We start from the raw sequence: 19,711 nt of genomic DNA on the forward strand, positions 1-19,711 counted from the left end.
GATTACAATGTTTACTCAGAAAGAGTCGGATACTTGTTTTTCTTTTGTTTTAGTCCATGTAATTTGTAATTTATCCGACTGCTCACTACACATCCTCCTTTTCTTTTGTCATCACACAGGAGGCTAGAGGAGTTACAAAATCATCTAGCAGAGGAGAAGGAGAAGGTGGCACGCTTAAATGAACAACTCCAACAAGAAGCGTCCCACAAAGAGCACGAGCTCAAAGAGACTAGAGAGGCACATCAGACTGAAATAAATACCCTTCAGGAGAACATCACTACTTTGGTTAGTCACAAAAAATATGTTTTGATGTATATTTTGAGTACATATGTTGAGCTAGCATTTTCAATGCACACATCTATTTTTAGAAATGCTCACAGCATCTTTATTTCACTAACCACAAAACACTTCATTTAACGTCAGAGCGGTTAACTTATGGCAGGAATTAATCAGCCTGTTCACTGGTGAACTCCTAACTGCAAAAAAATCTTGCTCTACAAACCTTTTTCTTTTCTTTTCTTTTTTTTTTAAACTGACCCTGAGCCTTTGGTTAACTTGAATCCTTTTATAAAGTAACATACTACTTATTACTCGATGTAAATTATTCCGTTAAAAACATATTCTTTTGACATGAGCTGCATCAAAACAAGGCAACAAAAATTTTATTGTTGTGTCCCTTTCTTGTTCCCTGTTCTTTAGGAGAAGACTGTTAAACAGGGTGAGACCTTGGTTGAGGAGCTCAAGGCCTCACAGAAGAAATCCCTCTCTCAGGTGTCTGAGCTCCATGCAAAGGAATTTGAAACACTGCAGAGTCAGGTTGACAAGTTTAAGCAGGAACTCTCCTCCTCCAAGGACAAAACCCAAGAGCTAGAGAAGATGGTGTCTGAACTGCAGCCATACAAAGAGCAGGCCCAGGTAAGTGCAAACACCTATTGGTGCATTTTTATTTTTGGCAATTTGGTAGCCTCAAACATTAAAATGGTTGAAACGGAAACGATGAGGAAGATGTATTTAACTGTTTTGGGTTTTTCGTTGTTGTTGTTTATTTACGTTTTGCCATACACATTATTTGTTTTGAGTTGCTAATTTTCCCCTCACATTACAGTTAATAACAAGCCCTACAATCAAAGGCACCATGGGTTGCATGCTTGCAGGGGTAGAGCTTATAAAATTCTGTCTGTATTTATAGATGGTTTATACTTATTAGTGGAAAAACATTCACATAAAGAGAAACGATTAGTTTTAAATGCTGTGCACATGGATCGCATGTTCACCTTCAGATGAATCTGGATTGCCATGGATTTAGAAAAGTTTTAAGAACTTCAGATCAGGATGACATGGATACAATTACAGACATAAACCCAAAATGATGAAGTTATTGTCTAAATTTATGAAGTCATAGTAAAAATCTGCTTGTTTTTTTCTTTTTTTTAAAAAATTTGAACATTTCCACTTTTCAAAAAATTGATTTGTTTGTGTCAGTGCTCACTTAAAAAGTTTATTTTACATTAATTAGTCGTGAGATGGATGGTTACAATTTTTTTTGTTTATTTCTTTTGAGTTGCAATTTAAACTTAGTGTACGCACAAATAAGGCAATCAAGATGTGATTCAAGACTTTGAAATCCAACAGTTGAACCAAAGTTAAGTATTCATGTGTTCTAACATGTGTTTGTGAATTCTTCAGTTATGTTGCAAGTCAAGTTACTATATATCATTCTACACTCAGTAAAAGGTTAATAAATTTAAATTTTAAGGATAATTTTTGATACTTTGATACAAATACAACCACACGCTTCAGAATCAAGTCGGCAGTAGAGCAGGGCGATATGGCCAAAAATATTTATCACGATATGTATTTGAAAATTTGCGATAACGATATAACTGACGATATAATTGATGCAAGACAAAATACAACTCCACAACATTACTAGCACAAAAATAAAAACCCCATCCATTTATTTTCAATTAAACAAGCAGCTGTTTTTTTTATATGCATTAAAGCTATATAAACATTTAACAGTGCAAATGCAAATTCCTTGCTGAAAGTTTAACCAAAAGGCATTTCCAGTAGAAATGGGCTGACATATCCTGAGCATAACCATGTATAATATCCACTGAAGTTAAAAAGAGGTGCTTTGCAACATTAAACTGCAGTGTGCCAAATAAAAAAGTCAAATATGTATTTTTCGGACCATAAGGTGCACGGGATTATAAGGCACATTAAGCGAAACAAAGCAGTCAGATAAATCAAACTTTATTCAACTCATTCTTCTTGCTTCCTCCACTTCTGTACCATTGATTCATTAATGCTGTATTCTATCACAGCTGCTCTACCATGTTGTTGCAGTATATTAATGACTAACCTCGTATTGTGGGAGGATTATCTCAGTTGTTCTCCTGACTGAAGTTTGGCCTGTTTACAGCATCCTGCCGTGCGATTGCATTTGTCCCTAACCACCAGGAACCCTCACGTTAACTTTTATCGAGGGGAAAAGTGTTAGCGTTCTGTTTATGTTACGCTAACATAGCTGTGTCACTAGTGATCACGTAGCACATCATTATATACCAGCTAGCCCAACTTCAGTAACCCTACAAACGTCACTGCTGTTTAGTTTCCTGTCTTCATTTATGTTGGAAGTGATAGCAGAGCAGTACGTTTGATTATTTTTCAGAAATCTCTCAGTCAGAACATGCTATATCATGCTTAGGTAACTAGCGAGCTAACTTCTGCTAGCTTCCTGGTAACTTCTAACTCCGTTAAATGTAATAAATTCTGTGTCATCAATCATATCTTGATTGCTTCATCTTAGATGCACTGTTCAAGTCGTATTCAAAGAAAGCAGAAGTGAAAATGTTCTGCCTCTTATTTATATATGCATATCTTTTGAAAATCATTGTGGTGTAAGCTCTGGTTTGATCTTTTGCCATTTTTGATGCTTCTGCAGCTTAACCTTTCCATTTGCACATGACTGATATCCATATCTGCTTGGTTTATTTTGTATTCATTCATTCCTTGCTTTGGGTATTCCCCTCCCTTTTTTTCTGTCATCTTTTGTTTTCCCAGTGTTTTTCTGCTGAGCTTGACTCCTACAAGCATGACGTTGAACAGTTGTCGAAAAAACTGGAAAAGCAAAACCTAGATCTGGAAAATATGTATAAGGAAAGTGAGGATTTTAAGGCTGAGAAAGGCAAACTGGAGAAGCAGCTTTCAGATGTTCAGGCTAAGCTTTCTGCCCTTGAGATTATTCACCAGGAACTTTCAGTCCAAAATAAAGAACTACTTACAACCAGAGAAAAGCTAACAAAACGCCAAGAGGAACTGCTCGCCACTAAGAAGCATTCAGATGTTTCAATGAATGAGGAACTCGACAAGCTCAAAAGCCGTCTTCTAGAAGCACAGACTGAAATCAAAGATCTGAAGCAAAGTAAAAGTGAATATCTGGCTCAAATTGAGGAGCTTCAAAGACAAAATGCAGAGAAGAATGATTCTATCCGAAAGCATCAACAGGACATTGAGCAAATACAAGCGAAAAAGAAGCAGCTACTTGAGGATTATGAAAAAGTCTGCAAGGAGAGAAACCGGCTTGAAGAGGACCTTAATGAAAGCAAGTCAAGGCTGACGTGTGAGAAGGACAATCTGATTTTGGAGAGAGATTCTGCTAGAAATGCTAAAAAGTCTCTTGATGCTAAGAATGCTGAGTTGCAGGCAAAACTGAAATCCTTGAACTTAGAAAAAGAAGATCTCACAATCAAGAACACCCAGCTCCAAGCCCTAGCAGAAACGCTGACAAAAGAGAAGGCAGAGATGTCCTCTGAAATCAGCGCAGTTGTGGAGGACAAAAAGAGCCTTCAGACTGTGAAGGAGGAGCTCCAGAATAAGCTTAGTATTACAAAGAAAAACATGGAGAGCTATATCCGTGAATGTGAAGAACTTAAAATCTCAAAAATGAGCTTGGCCCAGATGCTTGAAGAATTCAAGACAAGCAGTCAAGTGACTGATTCTGAAAGGATTCACTTGCTACAGGAGAAGGAAGACCTTCTTGCAATCCAAAGACAAACCTCTAACAAGAAAGAAGAGCTTCTCAGAGAGATACAAGAATTAAAGGAAAAGCTTCAAGTATCAACAGAACAGCTGACCCAGACCAGAGAGAAATTTGAAGAAACGTTAGCATCTGTTGAGCAAGAGAAGGAAGCGCTTCGTCTTCAGAATTCTGAAACGGAGATGGCTCTCCATGCTTTACGAAAAGAGAAGATGAGCCTGGATTCAGCGCTGGAGCAGCAGAACATGGACTATGAGCGTTTGGCTGGGGAGAAGGAAGAGTTAGAAGAGAAGCACACAAAGGCCGTATCTGACAAAAGTGCTCTTTCTCTCGAACGTGATAAGCTAGCTAATGATATCCGAACAATCAGTGACCAACTGGATAGTTGCTCCAGAACTAATGTTAACCTTATTCAGGAGAAGAATCACTTATCAACAGTGCTGGAGGAAACCGAACTACAAAAAAAAGAGTTTGAAGCCAAGTTGACTTCTTTGAAACTGGAAAAGACTGACCTGCAAAATGAACTGAAGAAAAAGTCCTCTGATAATGAAATGCTTAAAAAGAGCAAAGCTGAACTCAGTGAAGAGCACAGTAAACTAAAACTGAATTTTGAGAAGGCTAACTCTGAGCTTGTTAATCAGGTAGAGAAACTGACAGAAGAACACAAACATCTTCAGTCCTTACAGACTGAAGCAGAGAGAAAAGTGCTGTCCTTGCAGAAGGAGAACCAGGAGCTAGTTCAGGAGATCCAGGAGTTGAAAAGTCAGATTAATTCAGTCTCCGATGCCAAGCGCGTACTTGAGACCCAGCTGCAGACTGAATCTAATGAGCGCAGTAAAACTGTGTCTGACCACGATCTTCTTTCCAAGCAAATTGAAGAACTACAGAGAGCTTTGTCCAAAGTTGCTCAGGAAAAAGAAGAGCTTTCATACAACTTCAGCAATGCTGAGGAGCAAAAGAAGGCCTTCATGGTGGATGTGGAGGCTTTGAAGGCACAACTGAAGCGCCAAGAGCAAGAAAATTCACAGTTAACAGAAGATAAAAACCAGTTACTATCGAAGCTGGAGGAGCTGGGCAGACAGATGATCTCACTGACCACAGAGAAGGATGAGCTGTTAGCCAGCCAGTGTAAACTAGAGCAGGGGATTTCTTCCCTCCAGACGGACCAGGAGAACTGGCTTGCAGAGCAATCAAAACTTCTTGAAGAGTTGAAGTGTTTGCAGGTTAGTCAGGAAAAACTACAGGTTGATGTTAAGGTCCTACAGACAGACAAAGAAACTTTGGAAAAGCAATATCAAGATGCTGTAGCCGAGGTATCTGCTTCCACTGCTGTAAAAGAAAAAATTTCCTCCAGCATCGCACATTTAACAGCTCAGAAGGATGCCCTCCAGGTGGAGAGGGATGAAGCCACCCAGCAAGTCAGGAAACTGGAATCACAGCTAAAAAATGCCATTTCTAAGCAACTTGAGGTATTTGTCCTCCTGTAGAAATCACTGATTAACACATGTTAGAACGGCTGGGGCTATGTCACCCTCTCACTGCATGCCTGCTGGTTTGTCGCACTGTCCCTCTGCTCTTTATGTCTTAACACTTTCCATTTACTAACCAGTGTTTACCTCTTTTAGCTCCCAGCCTTAGCCTGTGGGTTTATAACGTGATCTGATGTTGGGCAAAAATTCCTGTTGATCATATGGTTATGTAGGTGTCAGGTGATCTGGGGTCCTGCTCAATGATAAGTGAGAAATGCCATAATTTAAATAGTTGACTGTCTCTTCCACAAGACAATCAGCTGTCAGTGTCCGTTCTGAGGCCACAGGATTTAAGTCTTTATGTAGTAATTATGTTTCCTCATTGTGAAATCTTCATGTTGTTCATCTTTAGGCACAGTTGGATTGCAAAAACCTGAGGTCTGATAATTGTCGAGCTATTTGAGGAAATAAATTTAACATGTAGTTAATTACATTTTTTTTTTAAAAATTGCTGTCAAAACAAATCATGCATTACAAGTAGTTAAATCTGATCTGCACATTTCTAATTCTATTGTTTTGGTTGAAGTAATTTGGTGTCCTAACCAACAATGTGCTGCTTTTAATTTCAATCTGCTCTGATCATTTGCCATTTAGGCTGCAGAGGCCTCTGGCAAGACAGCCGAGGCTCTCGAACAGCTGACAAAACAGAAGGCCGTGTTGATGCAGCAGAAGAATGAAGTCCAGTCTTTGCTGGACGAGCTGCAGACGTCCAAGCAGGAGTTGGAAACACAGGTAAAAGATGGGATTTTGAAGAGAAACTTCTAATAATGTGGCTTTTTGTATAAAGTGATGTGAAAGTGATGGTGTGAAGTAAAAAATCTTCTGATTGTATTTATCTCCACCTTTTGTTGTTTGTTCGTTTGTTTGTTTGTTTGTTTGTTTTTTAAAGCTGGAAAGGCTGAAGAAAGAGAACTCCAAGTATCAAGAGGACCTTAATGTATCCAAAGAACAGCTTTGCACTGAAACTCAGAGGAGCAAAGGTTTATGCCAGGAAATGTGAGTACATCCTCATCCTCAACTGTTTTCTGTTACAGAAACATATCATATTCATATTTTCAATCAACTAAATAGCATATTATTGTAAAGATATGAAAAGCCAGTGTATGGTCTGTTTGAGTTGAAAAATTACTTGGATGAGTTGAACAACAATATTTTTCTCCAGTGAGGAGCTTAAAGAAGCGATCTCTGTGAAGTCGCAGTCCCTGCAGACGCTCCAAGATGAGAAAAACAGACTGACTGAGGAGCTCGATGATAAACACAGAGACCAGAGTGATGTTGTGAAGGTTTAAACTTTATTCTTTGGATACAGAGACCCACATGATTCAGATTTTTAAATTCAACTGACAGTGACTGAATATTAACTGTTTTGTGTGTGTTTTTTTTTTCCCCCTTTGCCAGCTTAAGGATGAGCACTCAAAGCTCAAAAAACAGTTGGAAGAATTGAAGCAAAGGTAAAATTATTCACACCTGCATTACGTGATTCACGCAAAGTGGACCTCATATGTTTTTTATAATCAGACCACTTACAAATATGTAGTAAACATCACTTGATGATTCTTGCTTTTGCAGGAAAAGTTTAAAAAAATCTTCTACTTAATTTGATATTTCTTTACACTTCCCTCATATACACCTTTTACCAGAAATGTATATAGACTCTGGTTTGTACAGCTTGTGATTGACTAAATCCGCACTAATATTAATAATAGTATCATTTGAATATTCAGAGAAACAACATTGCTATAATCTTGCTGCATAACCTTTTAATATCCACCCTCATATTACTGATATGACAGATGCATTTGAGAGGTGGCGCCCAGCCACCAGGTTCAAAACAAGCCTAGATGCAGCCAGTGACAGAAAGTAAAATATTAAAATTCAAATAGTAGCCAAATTAGCTTCTTTTTTAGGGCCCGAGCACCGACAGTGCGAAGGCCCTATTGTATCTGCTCCGTTTCTTATTATTATTATTATTATTATTATTATTATTATTATTATTATTAGGGCCCGAGCACCGAGAGTGCGAAGGCCCTATTGTATCTGCTCCGTTTCTTATTATTATTATTATTATTATTATTATTATTATTATTATTATTATTATTATTATTCAGGCGAAACAAGGGCCTTTTTGAGGGCCTAAACATGCTCAAAAACTCATGAAATTTTGCACACATGCCAGGTCTGGTGAAAAATTTTGTATTTTAATGGTTTTACTTATGAGCACTGGGAAATGGCTCTACAGCGCCACCTATGCCTTGTTAAATGCAGCCCTACGACCACATCGTTTCAGCTACATGTATGAAATTTGGCACACATGTGTATCATGCCGAGTCGAACAAAAAAGTCTGTGGGCCCATTGATGCAAACCCAACAGGAAGTCCGCCATTTGGAAGAGAAGGTGACATTTTGGCTCTAATTTTGCCATTTCCATGCCTCGAACTTTTGCGAACTCCTCCTTGGGATTTGGTTGTATAAGCTTCATCTTTGGTCAGTGTCAACTACACACCTGGGCCATGTTAAATTGCGGAGCTTTTGAGTTTTCACAATACTATGAGGCCGTGGCGCCATGGCGAATTTCGATGACTCGCCATGAAAATCTTATTGCCTCTCATTTTGTCATACATTTTCTGACCTTGACCAAAGTGAACACATATGATAAGGCTCCACCCCTGAACATATTTCAACTGCCATATTTGACACCAGGGACAGCGCCACCTAGTGGGAACAGGAAATGTCATGTTTTACACTTTGGGGTACAGTATAGTGATGGGTGACACCTGCAGCCTCAAATTTCTCCAGGAAAGCCTTAAGGAGTTGGTCTTGGGTTACAGTGAAAACTGTGACTTTTCGCAAAAGGGTGTGACCCCAGCGGCATGGCGAACTTTGATGTCACGCCATGAAGAAACAAATTAGTATAACTCAATGAAATCCAGTCTGATCAGTACCAGACTTTACAGGCATGATGTCAGACCCGCCCTGAACAGATTGATGTGCCCATTGTCGGAAATACGCACAGCGCCACCTAGTGGCAACAGGAAATGTCATGGCTTTAATTTTGTTGTACTGATTTTTACAGGTTCATCGTGGCCACCTCAAAAGCGGTGAATATCACCATCAGTCCCTCGTGATGCTTCAGTGCAAAAATTGTGACTTTAAACTGAACGGCGCACCCTGGTGGCAACGCGGTCCACCATGAAAGATGAAGTGGCTTTTGAGGGGCTTGGAAAGTTTATAGAGGCTTTAAATTTGGCCCACACCTCCAAATGGATGAAGGCTTTGTTGTCATGTGATCATTTTCATTGAATAGGGCAAAATGGCTCTGCAGCGCCCCCTACAAAATTTCAAAACCACAGCCCCTGCTCTGTGTTTTATGTATGAGTCTGAAACCTGGTAAGCTTATAGGAGATATCAAGATGTACAAAAAAGTCTCTTGGAGCAATATCCCAAATCCAACAGGAAGTCAGCCATTTTAAAATTAATGTGCAATTTTGGCAACATTTTCCCCTCTTTTCAGGCATCGTTCTTTGACGAACTCCTCCAAGGGATTTCATCAGATTGCACTATTCTTCAGTGTGTGGAATCCATAGACCTTTGTGTTGTTAAATTGCGAAGCTTTTTACGTCCAGGGAAACGGGGTGGTTATGGCGGCACTTAGAGTTTGAATCACTCGCCAAAAAGCAGTAATCTGCTGTCACTCAAAAACACAATATCCAATCTCTCCCAAACGTCTCAGGTGTGATGAGACTCGAGCTTGGAAGTGTTTGTTATGCCATTTGTACATAATGGTTAGAGCGCCACCTAGTGGAACGACTAACTAATCATGAATGAATGAGTTGAAATGTTAGCTGGTGGTTAAATGCATGAATTCCATCAATGTGACATCAGATCGGACGTGCTGGTTTTAGGTGTTGGGCGTGGCTCGACGCGCCGGGGGTGCGAGGGCCCTCATAACGCTGCTTGCAGCTTTAATTATTATTATTATTATTATTATTCACCCCAAACAAGGGCCTTTTTGAGGGCCTAAACATGCTCAAAAACTCATGAAATTTTGCACACATGCCAGGTCTGGTGAAAAATTTTGTATTTTAATGGTTTTACTTATGAGCACTGGGAAATGGCTCTACAGCGCCACCTATGCCTTGTTAAATGCAGCCCTACGACCACATCGTTTGAGCTACACGTATGAAATTTGGCACACATGTGTATCATGCCAAGACGAACAAAAAAGTCTGTGGGCCCATTGACGCAAACCCAACAGGAAGTCCGCCATTTGGAAGAGAAGGTGACATTTTGGCTCTAATTTTGCCATTTCCATGCCTCGAACTTTAACGAACTCCTCCTTGGGATTTGGTCCTATAAGCTTCAAATTTGGACAGTGTCAACTACACCCTTGTGCCATGTTAAATTGCGGAGCTTTTGAGTTTTCACAATACTATGAGGCCGTGGTGCCATGGCGAATTTCGATGACTCGCCATGAAAATCTTATTGCCTCTCATTCTGTCATACATGTTCCGATCTGGACCAAAGAGCACACATATGATAAGGCTCCACCCCTGAACATATTTCAACTGCCATATTTGACATCAAGGACAGCGCCACCTAGTGGGAACAGGAAATGTCATGTTTTACACTTTGGGGTACAGTATAGTGATGGGTGACATCTGCAGCCTCAAATTTCTCCAGGAAAGCCTTAACGAGTTGGTCTTGGGTTACAGTGAAAACTGTGAGTTTTCGCGAAAGGGTGTGACCCCAGCAGCATGGCGAACTTTGATGTCACGCCATGAAGAAACAAATTAGTATAACTCAATGAAATCCAGTCTGATCAGTACCAGACTTTACAGGCATGATGTCAGACCCGCCCTGAACAGATTGATGTGCCCATTGTCGGAAATACGGACAGCGCCACCTAGTGGCAACAGGAAATGTCATGGCTTTAATTTTGTTGTACTGATTTTCACAGGTTCATCTTGGCCACCTCAAAAGCGGTGAATATCACCATCAGTCCCTCGTGATGCTTCAGTGCAAAAATTGTGACTTTAAACTGAACGGCGCACCCTGGTGGCAATGCTGTTCAACATGAAAGATGAAGTGGCTTTTGAGGGTCTTGGCAAGTTTATAGAGGCTTGAAATTTGGCACACACCTCCAAATGGATGAAGGCTTTGTTGGCATGTGATCATTTTCATTGAATAGCGCGAAATGGCTCCACAGCGCCCCCTACAATATTTCAAAACCACAGCCCCTGCTCTGTGTTCTATGTATGATTCTGAAACCTGGTAAGCTTATAGGAGATATCAAGATGTACAAAAAAGTCTCTTGGAGCAATATCCCAAATCCAACAGGAAGTCAGCCATTTTAAAATTAATGTGTAATTTTGATGACATTTTCCCCCCTTTTCAGGCCTCATACTTTGACGAACTCCTCCAAGGGATTTCATCATATTGAAGGATTCTTCAGTGTGTAGAATCTAAAGACCTTTGTGATGTTAAATTGCGAAGCTTTTTCCGTTCAGGGAAACGGGGTGGTCATGGCGGCACGTAGAGTTTCAATCACTCGCAAAAAGCAGTAATCTGCTGTCACTAAAAAACACAATGTCCAATCTCTCCCAAAGGTCGCAGGTGTGATGAGACTCGAGCTTGGAAATGTTTGTTATGCTATTTGTCAATAATGGTTAGAGCGCCACCTAGTGGCATGACTATAATCCTGGTTGAATAAGATGAAATGTTAGCTGGTGATTAAAAGCATGAAATCCATCAATGTGACATCACATCGGACGTGCCGGTTTGAGTTGTTGGCAGTGGCTCGACGTGCCGGGGGTGCGAGGGCCCTCATAACGCTGCTTGCAGCTTTAATTTTTCTTTTTTTTTTGTCAGACAGACAACTGAGGAAATCTATTGTTTCACAGTGGCAGATAATGATTGATCATTTGAAGTGTTGGTCATTGAAAGCTCCTTTAGTAGAGTGCAAGATAAAAATGTGGTGCTGGGAATGAGGAGGTCCACTTTAAAGCCTTTTATAAACAGCATAAGCACGAATGACTTCAGCTACTAAACATCTGAACTGATGAATAAGTGAATATGCTCTTCCTTTCCTTTAAAGCCTGCCAAATAATGCCTTCAGGTACTTAATGCTTTTTAATATTACTCCATGTCAGTCATGTCACAGTGTAAATATACATTCACTGGCCAATTCATTAGTTACAAACTGAGCATCAGAATGAGGAAGAAAGGTGTTTTAAGTGACTTTGAACATGGTATGGTTGTTGGTCTGAGTATTTAAAAAAACAAAAAAAACCTGCTGTTCTGCTGTGATTTTCTGACCCAGCCATCTCTATAAGATTGATTGATTTATTTATTTTTTTTAAACAAAAAGGGAAAATATCCAATTAGCAGCAATTCTCCGATGAAAATTCCTTGTTTCTTCCAGAGGAGAAAGACCACACAGCTTTAAGATGATGGAAGGGTAACAGTAATTCAAATAACTATTTGCTACAAGCAAGGTATGCAGAAGAGTGCCTCTGAACACGTCGAACCTTGAAGCTGATGGTCTACAGCAGCACAATAATAATAATGGATTGCATTTATATAGCGCTTTTCGGGACCCCTCAAAGCGCTTTACAATACCACTATTCAGTCACTCTCACATTCATACACTGGTGAAGGCAAACTACAGTTGTAGCCACAGCTGCCCTGGGGCAGACTGACAGAAGCGAGGCTGCCATATTGCGCCCCTCTGGCCATCACCAGTAGGCGATAGGTGAAGTGTCTTGCCCAAGGACACAACGACCAAAACTGTCCGAGCCGGGGCTCGAACCGGCAACCTTCCGATTACAAGTGAATGACACTAGGTGTCGGTCAGCTAAGAACGGGAAACTGAGAAAACTTGCACGGACTCAACAAAATTAGACAATAGAACAGGGGTGTCAAACTCAAATACACAGTGGGCCAAAATTCAAAACTGGAACAAAGTCGCGGGCTAACATTAATATTTATTAAAAAAAAAATCTTCCTCCAGATATAGGAATGAATCTTTTCTTATGGACTCAAATAAGTTTTGCTGGAAAACTGAATATGGAACAAGCAAAGCTTAATATTAAACAATATATATATATTAGCTATATAATACCAGTAGGCCAGCTCTAATAGTAATTTGGCCCGCGGGCCAGAGTTTGACACATATGCAATAGAAGGTGGGCAAAACACTGCTTGGTCTGAGTCTGAATTTCTGCTGGAAAAATTCAGAATGTAGGATCAGAATTTGGTGCAAAAATCATAAAAACATGGATCCATCCTGCCTTGCATCAGCAGTTCAGTTTGGTGACTGTGGCGTAATGGTGTGGAGGATATTTTCTCGGCACACTTTGGGCCCCTTGCTACCAAGTGGGCATCGTTTAAACACCACAGCCTGTCTGAGTGTTGTTGCTGACCATGTGCATCACTTTATGACCACAGTGTACCAGTTTACTGATGGCTGCTTTCAGTGTGACAGCACCATGTCACAGTACTCAAATAATCTCAAACTGCTTTCTTGAACATGACAGTGAGCTGCTTTTGGATGTGGTGGGAAAGAGATTAGCATCATAGATGTGCAGCCACACATATTCCAGCCACATTTTGAATATGTACCACTAAGAATTAACACAGCTTTGAAGACACAAGGGAGTCCAACCTGGTACTAGCAAGGTGTGCCTAATGAACTGGCTTGTGAGTGTATATTGACCACATTTCTATAAACCTGTACAAGACACTAATGCTTGTAATTTATCCTACAGCTCCATCCCACCTGCATGACATGTTGTTTGTACTGGATCTCAGTTTTAGCGTTGTCTTCAGTACATTTGCTGTCTTACAATTTGAAAATTTTGTCCATAGAAATAAACTTTTTCCATTTGTCTCCTGAAATAGTGAGAGCGCCTTGAAGGAACAGCTGGATAAGGAGAAGGCTGCCCTCCAACAGTCCATCCATAAAAACGGTGCCTTAATCTCAGAAAAGGACCAGCAGGTGGAAAACCTCAAGAGCGAGGTAATTTATTTTAAGTTGTTATAGCAAATCACAGCCAGGGGAAGGATGTTGTTACATAATTCTGAAGCACAAACTTTTTCATCTGATTGTTGCTGCAATTCCAAGTGTTTGCTCCAAGGAACATTTTTATGTCAGCTGGCTGTTAAATGCCATGTGTGGGTTTCAGTGTCATTGTCACAGTTGGTATAGCTTTTAATTGGAGGTTCGAGGCACATTTCTTCAAATTCAGAGGCTAGAAACAAGAAGTTACTTCTAGGTCATAAAGTGTGGCCACGCTTTCTGCTTAAAAATGAAACTTGAAAGTGCATCTGTGAAATGCAAGAAACATCTGGAGGTGGTAACACATTTCTGTTATGCTTTCGTCTTCTTATTTTGAATATACTCTCAAATCTTGGCTTGAAGATTGGCTGAGATTGTGTTTGTTTATTGTGTACTATAATGCTGAAAAGAAACGTTTCAGTAATTTAATATCACGGGTTGTTTTGTTTTGTGTTTTTCATCATAGCTGGCTGTAGTACGCGGGGAAAGTGCCTCAGTTAAGACACTGCAGGGTACAATTCAATCCTTGGAGCAGGACAAAGCTACTCTACAGGCGCGTGTGCAGAGACTCGAGAAGGATCTGACCGTGGGGCCCGTTGGTAAGTCCTCGGGCACAACAGTGCACAGTTTCAACATAGCCAGACTTTCTTTGTGTCACCTGGCTCAGATAATTGAAATCAGAATGGTTTTCTTTTGGCCTCTGCTTCGGGCTATGTGTGTTTGTATTTATTTATTTATTTATTTATTTTTTTTAAAAAGGGGGGGGGGCATTTGATGTGTAATTTCCTACAATGATGCACCGCGTGCAGCACCACTTTCTTCTGCCATGTTAGTCATTTACTGTTCAGCAGATTAAATGTATAAAATGTATTCCTTCAGCAAAGAGTCTGTATAGCATGTTGAGGAAACAGAGTAAAAGGTCAATGGAAAATATGCAATAAAGGTTGATTTTAATCCAAAACTGCACAAACATGCTTACGTTATGTAGACTGTAATTGCTGTGGCGGTCTAGCCAGGTCCACATACTTCATTAATCCTTTAATCTCTTCTTGTACTGCAGCCATTCGATAGCAGCAGAATTAATGAAACTTGACAGTGCGTCCATCCAAAGGTAAACTAATTTCTGTTTTCCAGGTGATGCAGTGTTGGACCAAATGAGGGAGGATAAGGAGACTGCAGAGAGTCAGGTGTGTACTGCGGCACTCCCAATTGACACCGGTGAACAGACTGAGAGTTTTGCTTTGTCTATTTTATTCTTTTAACACATTCAGTGTAACAATGCTTTCCTACCCTGCCCGTTTGGGGCAGCTGTATGGAAACAGACTTCCTGAATGCTGTTTGTGAATGACTGGGCCGTTTGCCAATGCAGTACTACTAAATGACACTATGTTTTTGTTTGTAGCAACAGGCTATATAGTGGATTTTATAGTTCTGTTGACTCATTTAATTCTTACAGTATAATGTTTTGTGGAGGTGAATTTAGTGGAGTTTAATTTCACTGAAAGGATTTGAAGCTTCCGTCATCCCAAGCTCTACAAGGATGACTGATAAAGCCAAACAAATTGGTAACACACTTCCATCGGGTCACCTCTGTGAGCGTGTTTTCAGCTTCACGAGTTTCCCTCCCATGTTTATTCTAAAAATGTTATACTGTAGTACGTGTCTGTGATGACTTGAGCGTGTTGTCGAGCAGAAGTCCTAATTTGAATTTCACTTTCTTTTCTTTTTTTTTCTCCTTCTCTTTCTTTATTCCAACTCTTCTCCTCTGCCCTGTCTCTGATGTTGGCAATGCTGCACCACCATCAGGCAGCGGTTTGTTATTGTTTTCATCAGCTTCACTTGTGCATGTTTGTCCATCACTGTGGCTCTTATGTTTCATGTGGTCGAGTCACATTATTTGGTGTGAAAACTACAAATGTCCTCCAAAGATGAATCGAGCTTGATTTAAGCGTTCAGTGAGCGCTCTGTTAAGATTCAGAGGTTTTAATTGGCAGTCATCATAAGCGAGCTTTCTTTGTGGCTCATTTCAAGCTTTGATTCTTCTTTGATGACTCTCAGTAGCCACTCAGCACCTTCTTTTTTTTCTTTCTGTTTTTTTGGTTTATTTGTTTTATAAGGGGGATTTGATTTTTGGGAATATTTAGTGACACGTAGTTACTGTTGTCGTAACATCACCATAGTTACTGTCCACATTGTTGTAGCAATCAAAGCCTTTGAACAGTACAATAATTCTAACCCCCATTGTTTAAAATTATTAATATGTTAGAAAATGTTGTGCTCATTGTTCTCCGGGGGCAGCCTTGATGCTAATGTTGTGTGTTTCCTTTACAGATTGATTTCCTGAATTCAGTCATTGTGGACCTCCAGAAGAAGAATCAGGAGCTCAAGGACAAACTGGAAAAAATGGCAGCTGCTGCCCTTAATGGGAATAATCCAAGCGAGCTGGATAACTATGACGGGTTAGTCCGATTCACAAAAGAGCTTCTCGGGTGTTTAAAATGATGTTCGCTGCGTGGCAATGACTCTTAACAATTTCTCCTTCTCCTTTCCTCCTTTTCTTCTGCTGCTTCTCCATTGTTTTTGTTCATGATTTTCTCCTTTTGTTCCTCCTTTTGCTTCTTTCTTCTTGTCTTCTCCTTTTTTCTACCTTTTCTCTCCTCTTTTTTTCTTCCTTCTTTTGCTTCTTCTTTGTCATTTTATCCTTCTTCTTCTACTTTTTCTCCTGCTCCACAGCCACGACAAGCAGCCTGCAAAGAAGAAACCTCCTCCGAGGCTCTTCTGCGACATCTGCGACTGCTTTGACCTCCACGACACTGAGGACTGTCCTACGCAAACGCAAATGCCAGACTCCCCTCCACACACCACCTACCATGGCAATAAGGGTGAGGAGCGGCCCTACTGTGACATCTGTGAGGTCTTTGGGCACTGGACTGACTCCTGTAACGATGACCAGACCTTTTAAAGCCTTTTTGCTTTGTTTTTTCTTTTTCAAACCCTCATTCGCACAATCACTATATTTGCACACCATTTTGGATTACGCTGTGCTTCTGGGGTCCTAATTGTGCGTGTGTGTATACATTTTGTATGCTTTTTTTTTTTCTTTCTTCCAAGCATCTTTGTTGTCCACACCACCCCTTAAGCGCTCTTAGGGGAGAAAGGTTTGGCAGAATCTCTCCATTCATTCAAATAAACTGCTACACATGAAATAAACGTTTCATTTGCAATTGTAAATGAGTTTGAAGGAAAAAAAAAATGTTTGCTATCTTGGGTTTGTGTGAGTGAGGGGCTAATGTAAGTGGATGTACAGTGGGGCAAAAAAGTATTTAGTCAGCCACCGATTGTGCAAGTTCCCCCACCTAAAATGATGACAGAGGTCAGTAATTTGCACCAGAGGTACACTTCAACTGTGAGAGACAGAATGTGAAAAAAAAAAATCCATGAATCCACATGGTAGGATTTGTAAAGAATTTATTCGTAAATCAGGGTGGAAAATAAGTATTTGGTCAATAACAAAAATACAACTCAATACTTTGTAACATAACCTTTGTTGGCAATAACAGAGGTCAAACGTTTACTATAGGTCTTTACCAGGTTTGCACACACAGTAGCTGGTATTTTGGCCCATTCCTCCATGCAGATCTTCTCCAGAGCAGTGATGTTTTGGGGCTGTCGCCGAGCAACACGGACTTTCAACTCCCGCCACAGATTTTCTATGGGGTTGAGGTCTGGAGACTGGCTAGGCCACTCCAGGACTTTCAAATGCTTCTTACGGAGCCACTCCTTTGTTGCCCGGGCGGTGTGTTTTGGATCATTGTCATGTTGGAAGACCCAGCCTCGTTTCATCTTCAAAGTTCTCACTGATGGAAGGAGGTTTTGGCTCAAAATCTCACGATACATGGCCCCATTCATTCTGTCCTTAACACGGATCAGTCGTCCTGTCCCCTTGGCAGAAAAACAGCCCCATAGCATGAGGTTTCCACCCCCATGCTTCACAGTAGGTATGGTGTTCTTGGGATGCAACTCAGTATTCTTCTTCCTCCAAACACGACGAGTTGAGTTTATACCAAAAAGTTCTACTTTGGTTTCATCTGACCACATGACATTCCCCCAATCCTCTGCTGTATCATCCATGTGCTCTCTGGCAAACTTCAGACGGGCCTGGACATGCACTGGCTTCAGCAGCGGAACACGTCTGGCACTGCGGGATTTGATTCCCTGCCGTTGTAGTGTGTTACTGATGGTGACCTTTGTTACTTTGGTCCCAGCTCTCTGCAGGTCATTCACCAGGTCCCCCCGTGTGGTTCTGGGATCTTTGCTCACCGTTCTCATGATCATTTTGACCCGACGGGATGAGATCTTGCGTGGAGCCCCAGATCGAGGGAGATTATCAGTGGTCTTGTATGTCTTCCATTTTCTGATGATTGCTCCCACAGTTGATTTTTCACACCAAGCTGCTTGCCTATTGTAGATTCACTCTTCCCAGTCTGGTGCAGGTCTACAATACTTTTCCTGGTGTCCTTCGAAAGCTCTTTAATCTTAACCATGGCGGCGTTTGGAGTCTGACTGTTTGAGGCTGTGGACAGGTGTCTTTTATACAGATGATGAGTTCAAACAGGTGCCATTCATACAGGTAACGAGTGGGGGACAGAAAAGCTTCTTACAGAAGACGTTACAGGTCTGTGAGAGCCAGAGATTTTCCTTGTTTGAGGTGACCAAATACTTATTTTCCACCCTAATTTACGAATAAATTCTTTACAAATCCTACCATGTGAATTCATGGATTTTTTTTTTTTTCACATTCTGTCTCTCACAGTTGAAGTGTACCTCTGGTGCAAATTACTGACCTCTGTCATCATTTTAAGTGGGGGAACTTGCACAATCGGTGGCTGACTAAATACTTTTTTGCCCCACTGTATCATTCTGGGAGAAGCAGCAGTCTTCTTCAAATCATTTAATTTATCGGTATGTTAACACCGTTTGCACAGCTTGTAAGGGGGTTACAGAGATAATATAATATCATAAAAGTTGTTTATTTGAAGCTGTAAATGACTTGATTGAAAAACAAATGTCCGTTTGCGCAAAGTCTGGGAGCTATAGTTTATTTTTTATGCCTGGAAATGCTATGTACTTAAAGATTTGATAGTATGAGTGTAAATTTGTAACAGGGAGAGGTTTCCTTGCTCTGATATGGAGTTGGAGCAAAAAGCAATGCTGTTTGGCTTTAATAGGGAACTTTTTTTATGGACTTTGAAAAGGACTACAGGAAGATTGATAAGAATAAAAGAAACTGTTAATTAATGGACTTGATGCTTATAAGTTCTCAGTTCCTGTAATGGCCTTTCCAAAAAAAGTTTCTTAGAAGATCATTTCTGTATGAAACGGTGAAACACTTTGGCATTTCTCGCAACATGTTTTCAATATTGGTGTATTAAAAAATAAAACGTTTATGGGTAAATGAAGCATCTTTGTGCACAATTCCTTCATAATAATATCTGTGTGTCACACCTGAATCCTTCCACCTTGTTGTACACTACAGTACACTAAATATGCAAACCTTTATTTTATACATTTCAAAACCAGAGTACTAAACCAGGGGGAATTGTTTAATAGACTGCAAACGTGTTCATAGAGGCACACTTAGAAAGCTCCAGAAGCCAAATCTGGAGCACTTGCCTGGCGGGCTTATTTTATTTAATATATTTTAACACCGTTATATTATCAATCCCCTTTAATAAGGACTTCATATTTGCTGTAAGACTCTTTTATAAGCGCTATGATCTGTGATATACTCCTCTATCACACCAACCTCCTGCATGTCTTCCTTCATTACATCCATGAACCTCTACTGTAGTCTTCCTCCTTTCCTCTGGCCCGACGGTTCCACCTTCAGCATCCTTTGTCCATTGTAACCACTAATCTTCAAACCAACTCAGTCCAAACCAACTCAGCATTGCCTCTAATTTTGTCTCCAAACCACTCAGCCTAATGTGTCCATCCTGGTCTCATCATTCCATTTTGTCAGGGCTGTCATGTCCAAACCATAGATCACAGCAGGTCTCACTACCATCTTATAAACAGTCCTTT

General features: G+C 40.4%; 1 protein-coding gene across 6 annotated transcripts in view; it reads left to right on the plus strand.

The window, feature by feature from the left end:
• Positions 1-16,837, plus strand: part of clip1a (CAP-GLY domain containing linker protein 1a) — a 29,264-nt gene extending 12,427 nt beyond the window's left edge. For 3 of the 6 annotated variants that reach the window (XM_026186504.2, XM_080309208.1, XM_080309206.1), the window contains 13 exons: positions 120-285; positions 700-915; positions 3,067-5,511; positions 6,166-6,303; positions 6,461-6,567; positions 6,734-6,854; positions 6,970-7,022; positions 11,666-11,686; positions 13,471-13,588; positions 14,094-14,226; positions 14,762-14,814; positions 15,959-16,086; positions 16,361-16,837. In XM_026186504.2, coding sequence (XP_026042289.2) covers positions 120-285; positions 700-915; positions 3,067-5,511; positions 6,166-6,303; positions 6,461-6,567; positions 6,734-6,854; positions 6,970-7,022; positions 11,666-11,686; positions 13,471-13,588; positions 14,094-14,226; positions 14,762-14,814; positions 15,959-16,086; positions 16,361-16,589 — 3,928 coding nt within the window. In that variant the 3' untranslated portion in view covers positions 16,590-16,837. The remainder of the gene's footprint in view (positions 1-119; positions 286-699; positions 916-3,066; positions 5,512-6,165; positions 6,304-6,460; positions 6,568-6,733; positions 6,855-6,969; positions 7,023-11,665; positions 11,687-13,470; positions 13,589-14,093; positions 14,227-14,761; positions 14,815-15,958; positions 16,087-16,360) is intronic. The other 3 variants (XM_080309207.1, XM_080309209.1, XM_080309210.1) reach the window with 3 other exon arrangements.
• The last annotated feature ends 2,874 nt before the right edge of the window (positions 16,838-19,711 follow it).

This window comes from Astatotilapia calliptera, chromosome 12 (assembly GCF_964374335.1).
Source record: "Astatotilapia calliptera chromosome 12, fAstCal68.1, whole genome shotgun sequence".
NCBI classification, from domain to species: Eukaryota; Metazoa; Chordata; class Actinopteri; order Cichliformes; family Cichlidae; genus Astatotilapia; species Astatotilapia calliptera.